This window comes from Lycium barbarum, chromosome 1 (assembly GCF_019175385.1).
Source record: "Lycium barbarum isolate Lr01 chromosome 1, ASM1917538v2, whole genome shotgun sequence".
NCBI lineage: Eukaryota > Viridiplantae > Streptophyta > Magnoliopsida > Solanales > Solanaceae > Lycium > Lycium barbarum.
Window position 1 is genome coordinate 148214576 of NC_083337.1, and position 15146 is coordinate 148229721.

The 15146-nt window shown below is 37.4% G+C and overlaps 1 protein-coding gene across 1 annotated transcript; it reads left to right on the forward strand.

Moving 5' to 3' along the window:
• Positions 1 to 12541: 12541 nt before the first annotated feature.
• Positions 12542 to 13210, forward strand: LOC132616012 (uncharacterized). The gene has a single exon (XM_060330622.1). It carries the CDS (start codon positions 12542 to 12544, stop codon positions 13208 to 13210), a length of 669 nt encoding a protein of 222 aa, XP_060186605.1.
• Positions 13211 to 15146: the final 1936 nt, after the last annotated feature.

Below are 15146 nucleotides of genomic sequence, written 5' to 3' on the forward strand. Positions count from 1 at the left end.
TAAGGGACGTGTGAAGTCAAAAGTGGACACGTAAAAGTGAACGGAGGGAGCATACAGTATTTTGTATCTTTTTGTCTATTTTAATAATACAAGCGAGATTTATTATTTTATGCCAATATTATCATTATTATTAAATAACTATATAAATAAAAATAGTAAAATTTGGATTTTCAAAACATAATTTAGTACCTAAAACAAACTCCTTAAAAATACTCGGTATTGCATAGAGGGAGTGCCCCTTAAGCAGGGCTAAAATGACATGGAGGGATTAAATTATTATTAAGTGATATGTACATAATTCAGAGACATATATCTTGTGTGTTAATATTATTTTTGGTTTTCACATGATTTCTTTTCATACTGAGAGCTTGAATTCTAAATCTCTAATTAACTGTGGAAAAATCATATCCATTTCAAAAAAATCCTTAGTGGTCTTGTATACTTCCTCCATCCCAAAGTAGGTGTAACTTCAATAAAAATCATGCACATTAAAAAATCAATAAGTACAAAGCGGAGTTTATTAAACTACCTCTATTTATTAGATTTTTTTTTTTTTGAGAATTGAGTAATATTAAAGAGCACAATTTTTTCAATACTACGGGCATAGTTGAAAATGTTTGTCAATTTTTATCTTATTTTTTAAGGTAATACTTATTTTGGGACATATTTTTTTTTTGCTAAGGTGATACTTACTTTGGGACGGAGGAAGTATTTTATTAAGAATAAAAGGGGAATTTTAAAGTAGATGTATTTCTAATTATGAAAAGATGACATTCTTTTGAGACAGACTTAAAAAAAAAATTGTATTACATAAATTGAAACGAAAGTGATACTAACAAAGAATGATGTAATATGACATATTACGCGTAAATTATCAATTAAGTGATAAATTACGTATTAAGAGACAAATATCTTGTTTTATGTAACATCACATGTGAATAATAAATAACTTTTTCACGGAGACATAAATTATGTGACATATCTATGCGTGGCCAAAAAGTTCATTTTGATTCAATTCGTGATTGTACTAATTTCAATGTGATCTTTGTTTAACAAGTTATCTTTGTTGAAACTTTGTTTCCTTTGGATTGGATAAAAAGAAAAAGTAATATTATAGCTGATGCTTTGAGGATATAGTAAGTATTTATGCACTTATTATAGTTGAAAATGATTGCAACCTCATTTCCTTATAACATTTAAATTTTCATTAGAAATTTATAAAATTCTACGTATTATCTAAGATCGCAACTCTTGTAATTTCTCCGGCCTAACGAAATTAATGGGTTTGGAGTATGAGCGCAACACATTTAATTTTGTGTGGGAACTTGTATCTTGATTTTAATTTTTTAAAAAATAACATTTAAAAGTACATAAATTATAATACTCCATAATTAAAATGTATTTAAAACTGCTTTTAAAGCCAATTGCTAAAATTACAAGATTGTTTAACTTATAAATAGTGATTGACCTTTTGAGGATGGAGGCGGCATTTTGAACCACGTTTATTCAATGTCTCTTCGTGGTTTCTAGAGTCCTACCAATTCTAACATTTGTTGATGTTGACTGTCCAATTACCATTAATACTTTATTTAATTTTAAGGTAAAATACATCAAAACACCTTGAACTATACTCGAAATGTCGATATCACATCTAAACTATACGAGCGACCTATTACACACCTTAACTTGTTAAAACTGAATTAAATTACCCCTCGACAGACCAAAACTCCCAATCAGTGAATGTCGTGGGTGACACTCGCCCCTGAGTGAAGCCACGTATTAAATGAACTGATTTATTTTATAATCACGTCATTATAATATATTTAACATAATAAACCCATTTTTAACCCCCCATACCCATTTTAACACCCACACACATCAGACGCCCAAATCCTAGAAAACCAAACGACACCACAAATAACAAATCGTTCAATATTCGTCCTAAATCATATATTTTTATAGTTTACCTGCTCAATATTGTCGGATTTCATAGAGTTTTTTAGTTTTTCTTCATCGTAAACCTATAATCGAAGTGTTGGTGATTGTTTGAACTTGGACGATTCCAAGTTGGCTTTTTTGTTGACGTTTGGGGGACAAAAATCGGCTGTGTTACTAAAAGGTTAGTCCATTGTCTCATTTTGTTTTTGTATTGTGCGATTAGAACTAGGGTTTTTTTTTTGCGTCTTTAATTTTTCTGCAAATTTACAGTGTAAATGACAGGGTAAATGCTTGAATATGTAAATGTCGATTTGGTTGTTGTGTATTTCATTGACTATGAAATTGAAGTATTTGTACTGTTTTCAGGTCGAAATATGTCTTATGAACTGATTACTTTGCGATTTTACCATGGTGGTAATTTAACGACTGGCAAAAAACCCTACGTTGGTGGACAAGTAACTGAATTTACACGTATGGATTTAGATAGGTTTTGTTACTTTGAATTGCTTGATTGTGTGAAAGAATTAGGGTATGACCCTGGTAAATGCACCATTTATGTTAAATTTGTCGATAGTGTGGTATTGTTAGAAATCAAATGTGATAGAGATACAACCCGAGTTGCTGCATGTTTGGGGGATGGGGATATTTTGGAGGCTTTTATGTGTCACATGGTTGAAGAGCCCCTAGTGGTCCCACCCTTATTAGAATATGTAACCCATGTGGAAGGGGAAAGTGATGTTTCTTTTGATAAAGTGACTGGTCAAGACATTGGGGGTAGTGGTGTTCCATCTTTTGATGCATTTGATGCTGATTTAGAGCCATTCAATGAACCTCCTTTTGAACCAACTCAAAATACTGCCCCTCTCCAACCTAACTCTCCAAGTTCTGTCCCTTGTACTCCTCCAACTGTTGACAATACTGAATCAAATCTTGCTTCTAATACTACTGCTGCTGCATCAAATCCTGCCCCTAATACTACTACTGAACCAAATCCTACCCCTAGCACTACTGCTGCTGCATCAAATCCTGCCCCTACTACTACTAATGAATCTATTCCTGCCCTTCATACCACTGTTGAATCTTCACAAACTAGGGTTGTCCCTGATTTTTCTGAAACTGGTAGTGATTTAGATTCATACCTAGATGGATTGTTTGATGAAGGAGAAGTACATAGTGAGAGTGATGTAGATGAGGAGCTAAGGGGTTTTAGGGAGGAAGAGAGAGCTGGAAAAAGAAAAAGAAGGAAGAGGGGTGAAAGAGCTCCTGTTCCTGAACATGTTAAGTTAGGTTCAGGACCAAAAGGGCCAAATGTGGGGTATGATGAATCTAAAGGTGCTAATAGAGACACCATGGAAGGTAAGTTGGCTGGTGATGAGCCTTATTACCCCTCAGATGAAGCTGCCAGTTTTGAGACTGATCTAGATGACATATCTGATGATGATGAAGGAACAGTTGAACAGAGAGTAAAAGCAAAAAGAAGGAAGGTGACAAACAGAGTTGTGTTTGATAAAACCTCCAAGAAAATAGTGTGGGAAACAGGTCTCCAATTTGAAAGTGTTAATGAATTTAGAACTGCAGTTACCAAGTATGCAGTCCATGAGCATGTTGCCATTGAAAAATGTATTAATGAACCTACAAGTGTAAGGGTTAGGTGTGTAGAGGGTTGTCCTTGGCTTTTATTTGCTAGTCTTGACTCTAGGACTAACAACTTTGTGGTGAAGACCTATAATCCAATTCACATGTGTGACCCTACCAATAGGAACAAGCTTTGCAATACCAAATTCTTATCTAGTCACTATAATGAGAAAATAAAGGAACAACCAAACACTAGGATTTTTGAGTTTCAGCAGCTCATTAAGAAGGAGTTGGATCAAAGTGGAAGTCCTCCAAACGAATATTTTTAAGAAAACGTTTTTCGGGTGATCTGACTTCTAGGGGCAAAAACGGTATTATAAGTTTGGAATTTGGAAAATACCAAGAAATAGAAGTTGTAGATAATTGAATTAGCTTTCCAACCATAGGTCGTGGGTTCCCAGGTGACATCGGTACAAGGAGATATGGACGTTTTAAGGTCGAAAGGTCAGTGGGCTAGGCCCAACTCGGGATCAACCGAGTTGGCCCAAAAAAATAAAAAACGAATTAAGGCCCAAAGGAGAGGGGTGGCCGGCCATCTTATGGCACAAGCCCACAAAATTAATAAATTTCCCATGTGATAATTAATATAAAGGATCATTAAATTGTCTTGAAACATTTAGAAGTTTCAAGACAATTGAGAAAGAGAGAAACAAGAGAAAGAAGAGCAAGAATAAGAAGGCCATTTTCGGCCAAGCTCTAGACCAAAAAAAAAAAAAAAATTTTTTTTCAAAAATCATTTTCTACCAATTAAAGGGTCCTTTACAACTTGGTGTAATTATTTTGGAAGAAAGAACACTTGTTTCTTCAAGTTGACAACTTGGTCAAGTGAAGAAGATTGTAGAAAAAGGTAAGAATTAATCCCTTTTTATTATGTTATGAAGGTTGGTTTATGTTGTAGTATGTAGAAATTAGTAGAATTTATGGAAATATGGAAGTTTACAAAGTGGGTGTGCATATATGTAAGTGGACATATATGTATATTGTTGTATAAATAATATGAGTTGAATTTTATGTTGTATTCTAGTTGTGGTTATGGTGAAATTTATATTGGAAATGGAAGAAAATGGTTCAAGTTGGCATGGAAAATTATTGGGAATAGTTATAGGAAATTATATGATTTTAATGAAGTTTTTATGTAATTATAGAAGTGGAGTTTTAAATGTGAATTATTATGTTAGTTGGTGAATTTGGAAGGATAATAGTCCATATTGGCATGAAAGATTGGTTGTTAAGTGGTTATGAGAAGTTTTGTGATTTTATGGTAGATTTATGTAATTATGAAAATGAAATTATTAAGGTGCAAATTATGATTATGGTTGATGAAATTGGAAGATGGAAATATGTTATGAATATGTAGATTGAAGATTTGAAGTTTTGGATGGATTATGGTTTTGGTGGAAGGTTTGTATATTTTGTATATCTTGTGAATATTTGGTAGAAATGATATGAAATGCTTCCGAATTAGATTGTAATGATCTTGATTAGTAATGAATGTAAAAACATTGAGATTGGTTTGGAAATGTGAAGTTGGAACGAAAGCTATTGCATTATGTTGGAAAGAAGACTAGTTGTGTTATATTGTGTTTTGTAGTCATGGTTGTTGTCATTGTGTTGATAGTTTGGCCGGGTTGAATTCCCGGATTGTTGTTGATTAAAAAAATTGGCTAAGTTGAATTTTGGGGATGGTGTATTTATAGGGGAGATGCTGCCCAAATTTTTGTAGACAAGTAATGGTTAAGATTGAAATCTTAAAGCCTTACAATTAACATTTGGTAATTGTGACCAAATTGTAGATTTTGGCGAACTTGAAACTTGATTTTGGAGACGTGTATGAAGCGGAAAAGGTATGTAAGGATTCACCCTTCCTTCTATGGCATGTCTTAAACGTAATAAGTTGGATACGAGCCTCGGGGACAACTATATTCTCCGAAATCCGCACCCAAAGTTTCCCCTTTTTCATTCAGTAGAATTGAATTAAATATTGTATGAAATGTTGAAAAATTGCCTAAACATCTAGAACTTGCACAAATAGGACCCGACTACCTTAAAACTCTCACAAGTGACGTCATGAAATGTAACGTATGTAAATCGTGTACGCCACCTCATTTGACCCGAGGTGGGCCCGTTATTCCCGGAATTTCTTAATTGTTTCGTTTATCGAACGATAAGTATATGTACATGTATATGGGGAAGATTGGGAAAGAGAAGGCGCTATAGACGCATAGCCACCTGATCAGTTGGAGTATGGTACATGATATCGTCCCGGACGCGGGATGCCCGGACGCGGGATATATGGTTAAATGGATCGGAGCCGACGCCTCGGCAATATGATATGTTCTATGTTATATATATATGAAAAGAAATGTTTTCCAAGAAAGCAAAGTATTATATGTATATGGATCGGGCTGCACGTGCCGTAGCAATACGTTATAGTATATGCACATATGGATCGGGCTGCACGTTCCGCAGCGCTAAGCATGCATGGTATCCGCCAACGTGCACTTATATGTACAGGTTGTGTTTCTACTTCATGACATGCGCTATATCTCTTTTATGTTATTATTCATGCCTTACATACTCGGTACATTACTCGTACTGACGTCCCTTCTTGTGGACGCTGCGTTTCATGCCGCGCAGGTCAACAGGTAGACAGATTTGACTCTTAGAAGCTCCATCAGCAGTACTGTGGCAGCGCTCCAGTTGTTCCGGAGCCTCAGTTTCTTGGTACTACTTTTGTGTACATATTCGGGCACGGTAGAACCGGTCCTTCTTGTATATGTAGATGTACTTTGTTTAGAGGCTCGTAGACAGATATGTACAGTCAGATGTTTTGTACTTTTGTGGTCCTTGTCGTTGTATAATGTGCTAGCAAAGTTTATAAGTCCATGTCTACAATTATGCCATTAATGTTAGCGTTAAGCAACAGAAAAAAAAAAGATACGGTATAGTCTATACGGCCCACCTAGTAGTAAAAGTACGATACGAGATAAGGGGTGCTCGGTACAAGTATCGGGTACCCGTCGCGGCCCCTAGTTGGGTCGTGACATTTATGTTGGTAGAACTGTGTGTAGAAGAGCAAGAAACAAGGTTTTAGCTGAGTTGATGGGTGACCATGTTTAGGAGTTTGGGAGGATTTTAGATTATAAAGATGAGTTGTTAATATCAAATCCAGGTAGTACATGTGTAGTTAGGCTTAGTGATGAGACATTTGAAGGTGGAAAAAAATGTTTAAAGGATTCTACATATGTTTTGATGCAATGAAGAAGTCATACTTAGCTGGTTCTAGGAAGTGCATTGGTTTGGATGGTTGCTTTTTAAAGGGAATCTCAAACGGTCAATTATTTGTTGCTGTTTGTAAAGACGGAAACAATCAGATGATGTCACTGGCCTGCGCAATAGTTGAGGTTGAGAACAAGCACAATTGGACTTGGTCTTCAGCTGGGAGATGGGACAGACATTGCTGTTATAACAGATATGCAGAAGGTGAGATTTAAGTGTTGAATTCACTCCATTTCATAACTCTTTACCCTAATGTTCTTTTACTTTACTAACTGCCTGTTTTTTATTCCTCACAGGGTCTTGAAAGTGCCATAAAAGAGCAGCTGCCCAATGTTGAACATATAATGTGTGATAGGCATGTTTTAGCCAATTGGTCCCAAAAATACAGAGGCCTTGAGAGGAAGAATTGTTTCTGGAGGTGTGCAAAGTCAACTTTTGAGTCTCAGCTGAATGAGAACTTAGACTACATGAAACTTTTGGGAGAAGAATGTCTTGATAAGTTGATGTACTACAACCCTGAAAGGTAGAGCAAGGTTTACATGAAATATACCACAAAGTGTGACATTATAGACACCAACATGGCTGAATGTTTATAAAAACTTGGATACTGGCTGCAAGGCACAAGACTGTAATAATTATGCTTGAAGAAATAAGAGTCAAAATGATGAAGAGAGTAGGACAGATTAGGGAGTTTTGTGACAGTTGGATTCATGACTTTTCTCCAATGGCATTGAAAGTTCTGACAGAGCAGCATACTGCAAGGTCTATGAAATGCAGTATTGAATGGAATTCTGATACAGGGTATGAGGTTCTTGAAGGTCGTTTTAGACATGTTGTGGATCTGCCTAGGCAAACTTGTTCTTGTAGAGCATGGATGTTGAAAGGCATCCCATGTCCTCATGCAATTGCTGCTCTTCACCACAAGAGGTTGAACCCAATGGATTACATTTCTCAGTGGTATTCTAGAGATACCTATATGAAGACATATAACTACTTTATTCAACCAGTTTTGAACTTGAAGATGTGGCCACCATCCACAAATCCTACTGTTATACCACCTGAAGTGAGGAAGATGCCAGGCAGGCCTAAGACTGTTAGGAGGAAAGAGGCAAGTGAACCCAAAAAAACAGGAAAACTCTCCAAAAGGGGGGTTGAAATGACATGCAGTAAGTGTCATACCCCAGGTCATAATAAAAGGAAATGTCTTAGAGATCCTACAACTGCTGGCCCAAGTGCAAATGCTTCTGCTGGCCCAAGTTCAGTTGCAAGTGCTGCCCAAGTGCAACTGCAAGTGCTTCTGCTGGCCCAAGTTCAGGTTCTGGCCCAAAAAAGGCACCTGCTCCAACTGGTAGAGGAAGGGGTAGGCCAAAGGGATCAACTGAAAAGGTAAATAATTTCACATACTTCATGTACAGTTCAGTGCTGAACTAGTTGCTAATATTTTCGTATAATTTGTAGAGTGTTGCTACTAAAAGGCCAAATATGGTTGGAATGGGAGTGTTGCACACACAAAGTGGAGCAACTATCATCAATGTAAGACTGTTCTATGTTTAACAATTAAATAACATTTTCTGAAATTAAATACCACTAACAAGTAGTTCTATTCATTTGAGCAGCCTGGATTGCCTAGTGAAAGGGTTCGAAACATCAAATCTAGTGCAGTTGTCACTGGTGAACTGCGGCACAAAGCAAGTGGTGGTGTGAAATGGCAAGGAAGACAAGCTATGATCTCCAGGCAGCTTCAACAAGGAAGGAACAAAAATCAGAGTCAAACCAGGACTAAAGTTGTACAAATGAGCCAAGGCAGCACCACTGCCTTGTGAATTTGACCATTCTAGCTTTACTGACTGTTTTTGGCAGCTGTGACTGCTTTGTGAATTTGTTTATGTAGTTTTTTAAATACTTTGTTTAGGTAGTTGTGACTGCATTTGGTTGGGGTTAACTACAGGCAAAATACATCAAATCTATATTTTGGGTACAGTTTAAGTTGTGATTTGATGTATTTTGCCTTAACTATATGTAGTGGTTTGGTAGATATGACTGCATTTAAGTTTGTTTTGGGAAGCTGTGACTGCACTTGAATTGGCAGCTGTGACTGCACTTGAATTGGCAGTTGTGACTGCATTTAACGTTAGTTCTTGTCTATGTAAAGTCACTCTTTTTTGATCAATGGGTATGCAGCTGTGACTGCATTTAACGTTAGTTCTAAGCTGTTTTGTTTGATTTTATCGTTGGCAGTTTTGTTAGCCTTAATTGTTGGGTTGAATGGCACTGATTTTGTTCAGTTTTGGTCAAGTCTTGGTACACTTTTTGAAGTCATTGTAATCTGTTTTCAGAATTCAAGATTTTGACCATTTCCTTTGGCTTCTTTAAGTGAGGTGGTTGGTGGTTAATGCTTCACCCAATTCTTATAAAATCATACTTCTTCCACTAATTCTCATTGCAACCCCTCAAACCAAAAATGACTACCATCCTAACAACATTTGAGAAGAAGTTAACAAAATCATATGTTGACAAGGATGACTTCATATTTCCTTCCCATACTTTCCAATTCCTTCCAAACCATGACTGTGAAACGGTTGTTCTTCACAATGCTCACGCCTACTATATGCAATATAAAGTGGGTGCATATAAGCGTCTTTGCTAAGGATGGAAGGCGTTTGTTGATGACAACGGACTGCAAAGAGGAAATTTTTTGGAATTTCAAGCTTGCGAGGTTAGCGGGCGCATATGCTTCTTCGTTAATAAGAAGGCACCAGAGATCGTAATTATAGAATAGGTCTCTTTATTTCTTTTCATGTTTTATGCCTTCGATTAATGAAAGTTCTTTCAATGTTAAATGAAATTTTGTCACTGTTTTATGCCTTATACTTACTAATTTTGCAAAGCAATTGCACAAGACTAAGAATTGCACAACAACAACATTACAGCCAACATTGCCATTTCATTTCACAAAATGCCAACACTAACAAGTTGTTTACAACACTAACAAGTGCAACCCCGCTAACGACATGCCAAACTACAACAAGAGCTTAGGGCAACTTCATTGAAACACCTCTAAAAAAAAGTTTTGAAATAGAAAACTTACTACTACAATACAAATACACAATAACGAAATCAAAAGAACTTTTTCCCTTTTCTTGGACTTAGCCAACTTGCTCTTCCACTTCTTCTTTTTTTCCTTCATCTTCTTAATGTCTTCTCCAAAATTTTCTAGTTGAATTTCTATGTTGTTCATATCAATTTTGCTTTCCACGGAGTTTGTTGACGGAGAAGGCTTGTAATCATCTTTTCCAAAAGCCTCCAATGATGCTTTAAGTTCACCAATTCTTCCCACCAATTTAGGAATAACAAATTTGGATCTTGGATCAATGTTAGCATTCTTCCAAAGATAAAAATCACATGATCTAGCACCCTAAAATGTAATAAAATCAATAAAAAAAAACCAGTCTTTCAACTCTTAAAAGTTCAATATTCGAAAGGAAAATTCACTTCTTCAAAATTCAATTTTTGAAATAAATTTCACTTACACCATAATATGGACAACTTCAATATCTTCTACTAGGGTTCCTTGGGGTCCAAGAAGTCAACAATGGCAAAAGAAATCCATGTTTGCCTCGCACATCCTTCAACTCATGATCATCCTCTTGCTTACAAAACTTACTTAAGCCTATTTTAGCCATTGTATAACAATATTTAACAGAAAAGAGAACAAAAAAAATCAACTTAACCAGTGCTCCATACGAAATAAAGAGTACAGACAAATGCAACAAAAAAAAAGGGTGAATCCAAACGATTTTTACAGCTACGAAATACAACAATACTTGAGCTTATACAGTAGAACAAGCTAAATAAAGTTGAATTTAGTTACCTTTGATTAAAAAACAACTGGTCTTGAGCTCCGATTTGGGCGTGTTCTTCAGCAAATTTAGGGGAGTTGCTGGCCTTAGGATTCTAAACGGGTATGGGTAAATGTGGGTGGGTGAAGTAAATGTGGGGTGGGTGAAAATTGGTTTGAACCGTATTATTAAGTAGGATTTATCAAGTTATTTTCCATTTTTATTAAAATAATAATGGCCTTTTTTATAGCTCCAACGCGCTAAAAAATGTGAACAAATACGCGTCTGAGTTTTGGTCTGTCGAGGGATAATTTAATTCAGTTTTAACAAGTTAAGGTGTGTAATAGGTCGCTCGTATAGTTTAGGTGTGATATCGACATTTCGGGTATAGTTCAGGGGTGTTTTGATGTATTTTGCCTATTTTTAATTAAAAGAAAATTAGAAAAGAGAAAATGATTCTATCCCGGAAAGTACAAGTTGAACGAGTTATTATGCTTATCCTATGTTTTCCCGATATTTCATCTCTCTTTAATATGGGAATTGTTTGGTACGCGAGATAAAATGGATATTTTAGGATCAAGTATATAAGTAAATTTATATTGTGTTTAATTGATGGCATAAATTTATCATAAAATATGATAAATTTTCATAAAATATGATAAATTTATACCATTAACTAAACAATATAATTTTAATCCTAAACTTACTCCTGGATATCTCACCTTATCCCATCAAACTTGTAATTATTTTTTCCCACCTCCAGGTAGAATAAATAGTCCAAGTATTATAATCACAGGACTATAAACAGAGGCAGATCTAGGATTTAAATTCTAGGGGTTCAATAATAAGATTTTAAGGAATTTTTAGACCACGTAAATTCTCTCTCTTCTCTGGGCGCACGATAGCAAAACCCTTGGCACACGATAGAAACCTCGTCGGCCAGGGCCAATGGCAAGAAGACGGAGAAAAGCGACGGCAACAAACAAGATTCAACTCTCAGAAATAAAGTAGAAGCAAGTGCACCGACGATTCTCTGAGGAACAACAAACTACAGCTGCGTAAGTTAGCCAGAGTGGAGTCGTAACCCCACTAACAACCCCATCACCGGAAAACAATGCTAGGGCCACTACTCCAGCCAGGGAGGATCCTCCGCAAATACAAGCCGATGATATGAGTATCGCCGTTCAAGAGCAGTCCCTTACAGTTGGAGATTCGATAGAACAATGTGGTAGTGTGACTAAGCCACCAGTAGAGACGGAAGGAGGTCAATTGAAGGTGCAAAGCGAGGTGAATACTCAGAGGAAATTGGAACTACCAAAAGAAACTCCAATGGAGAAACCCCGGGTTCAGCTTTTCGAAGGAAATAAGATGGCAATGAAAGGAATGGATCTCCAATTTGTACCCCCGACTGTGAAGGATGGGATGAAAGTTGTTCACCTTGATAAAACTGAAATGGAAAGAGAGGCTGAGCTCTGGAAGCCAACTATGATTCTCTACATCATAGGTGCATCCCCTACTCTTGCAGCTATATCCAGATTCATTGAAAGTCATAGGAAGTTCGACCATAAGCCTACCATCTATTATCACAATGATGGATATTTTGTACTCAAATTCCATAGTGTTAGTGATAGAGATGACATTCTGTACTCGGGGCCTCATATGATTAACAACAAGCCAGCTATTATGAAGCCTTGGAGGGCAAATTTTAGTTTCAAGGATGAAGTTGTGAAAGTAATACCCCTTTGGGTGAAATTCCCCAGCCTCCCCTTGAACTGTTGGGGATGAACTCACTGAGTAGAATTACTAGTGGTTTAAGCACCCCAATTTGCGCAGATGATTGCACCACCAAAATGGAGAGGATCTCCTATGCTCGTGTGCTTGTCGAAATGGATATCACCACTCCCTTACCTAATATTGTTAGGGTAATGGATCCTAGTGGTACAACGTTTGATCAACAGATCTCATATGAATGGAAGCCCCAATATTGCCCGACATGCTATCAAATTGGGCATGTATGTCCTCCCAAACAGAATATGCAGGCCCCGACTAAGCAGGTTGCTCAAGGTCCAGCCAAGACAAAGCAGAATCCGCCAACTAAAACAAAGAAGCCTCCACAGGAACAAACAAAGCAGAATCCCCAGCCTCACAACAGGAAGAGTGATCAGCCCAAACAAGTACAAAATAGAGATGAACACAAGCAAGTGCAAGTCTGGAAGAATAGGCAGGAACAGGTACCAGCAGACCTAAGGCCAAAGGGTATCCCTGAGTCCTCACATTCTCCAGCAGGTGAGCAAACTCAGGAGGAGGGTGGGTGGACAGAAGCAGAAGGAAAGGCAGTTGCTAAAAGCCCATTAACATCCCCTCCAGTGGAGCAACTTGAGACTACTAATTGCTTCAACCAGTTGGAAGAAAATCCACTACAGCAGATGATCCAGAATGCTTTTGCCTTGGCTGAGAAAGGACATAGTAGCAAAGGGGTAGGGTTGCACAGTCCCAACTATCAATCTATCTCTAAATGAAAGTAGCTACATGGAATGTGAGGGGATTCAATAAGTTGCGTAAGCACAAAGAGTTTAGTAGAATAATAAGAAAGGAGCAAATTGATATGATAGCCATTATAGAACATAGAGTGAACAAGCAAAAAGCTAACCAGATCATCCAGACAACGGTACCAGGATAGAAGTGGCATAATAATTATGGTAACACTGATAGGGGCAGAATTTGGTTGACATGGAACCAAAGGGTAATGGATGTAATTAACAATCCTTTATGTGCACCCTCAAATTATCCATGGCCTAATCAAAGGGCTAAATAAGGGCACACAAATGGTGTTTACGGCTATATATGGCCTGCATACCATTGATGATAGGAGAAGCATGTGGAACACGTTGGAGAGCTTAAACTCTAATGTGCAGCTACCTTGGCTCGTAATGGGAGATTTCAATGCAGTCCTTAAAGGGGAGGATAGGTTGAATGGAAGTCAAGTAGTAGATGCAGAAGTAAAGGATTTTGAGGACCTGTTGATAAGTACTGGGCTAACAGAATTAAAATCTATTGGCAGGTTCTATACGTGGACAAACAGCCAGTTCTAAGCAAAATTGATAGGGCCCTAGTTAACCCAATCTGGATGACTATGTGGCCTCAACTAGAAGTGAATGTCCTGGATCCATTTTTTTTTCTGATCACTCGTTACTTTGTGTTACCATAGAGGAGCACCAAGCAAAACAGGCCAGGACCTTCAAATTCTTCAACCACCTGGCTAAACATAATGACTTCTCCATGATTGTCGGCACAATATGGGTTGTACCAGTGCAAGGGGGGCCAATGGAGAAAGTGTGGAAAAAGCTCAAGGCTATGAAAGGTGGAATGAAGACCCTCAATGCTAGAGAATACTCAAATGTTGAGAACAAGATCTACTTTATGAGAAAACAACTGGAAGATATACAACATCAGCTCAGATACCAATATTATGATCCAGAATTATATGCAAAAGAAAAAGACATAAAATTGGGGTCGGAGAAGTGGCTTACGGTGGAAGAAAGCATATTGAGGCAAAAATCCAGGGTACAATGGCTGCACCTGGGAGATACTAATTCAGCATATTTTTTTTGCATCTATGAAGCAAAGAATCAGCCACAATCATATTAGAAGCTTACTCTCTGGGGCTGGTTTACTACTGCAATCCAAAGAGGAAATAACTAAAGAGATCATAGGTTTTTATAAGCTGGTACTTGGCACAAAGGCTGATGAACTCCCTGCCATTGACCCGAGGGTAATGGCTGCTGGTCCTGTACTGAATAGGTACCAACAAATGGACTTTATAGCTCCCATTAGCAGAGAGAAAGTCTGGCAAGCTCTAAAAGGTATTGATAACTTAAAAGCACCAGGTTGTGACGATTTTAACTCATGTTTCTTCAAGCAAGGATGGCCAATTATTGGAGATGAGGTGACAACAGCAGTGCGACACTTCTTTCAGACAGCCAGAATGTTTAAAGCCATAAATTGCACTATTGTTACCTTAATACCAAAAGTTCAAAACCCATCAACAGTGAAGGAGTTCAGGTCTATTTCTTGTTGCACCATACTCTACAAGTTGATCTCTAAAGTGCTCACTAAAAGACTCCAACCTGTGATGGATTGCCTTATTGATAACAGTCAAGCTGCGTTTGTCCCTGGTCGGGTGATTACAGATAACATCCTGCTTAGTCATGAGCTTGTCAAAGGGTACAGTAGGAAGGGAATCTCTTCAAGATGCATGCTCAAAATAGACATGCAAAAGGCATACGACTCGGTTGAATGGCCCTTTTTAGAACAAGTCCTTAACTCACTGAATATTCCCAGCAAATTTATTAAGTGGATAATGGTTTGTGTACAGAAAGTATCCTATTCGGTGATTATAAATGGCCAGCCTACACAACCTTTTGCAGCCAAGAAAGGGCTGAGACAAGGTGACCC

What these genes read in the sequence shown, in the direction of transcription:
- LOC132616012 (XM_060330622.1), top strand. Translation starts at nt 12,542, where the DNA reads ATGGAGAGGATCTCCTATGCTCGTGTGCTTGTCGAAATGGATATCACC.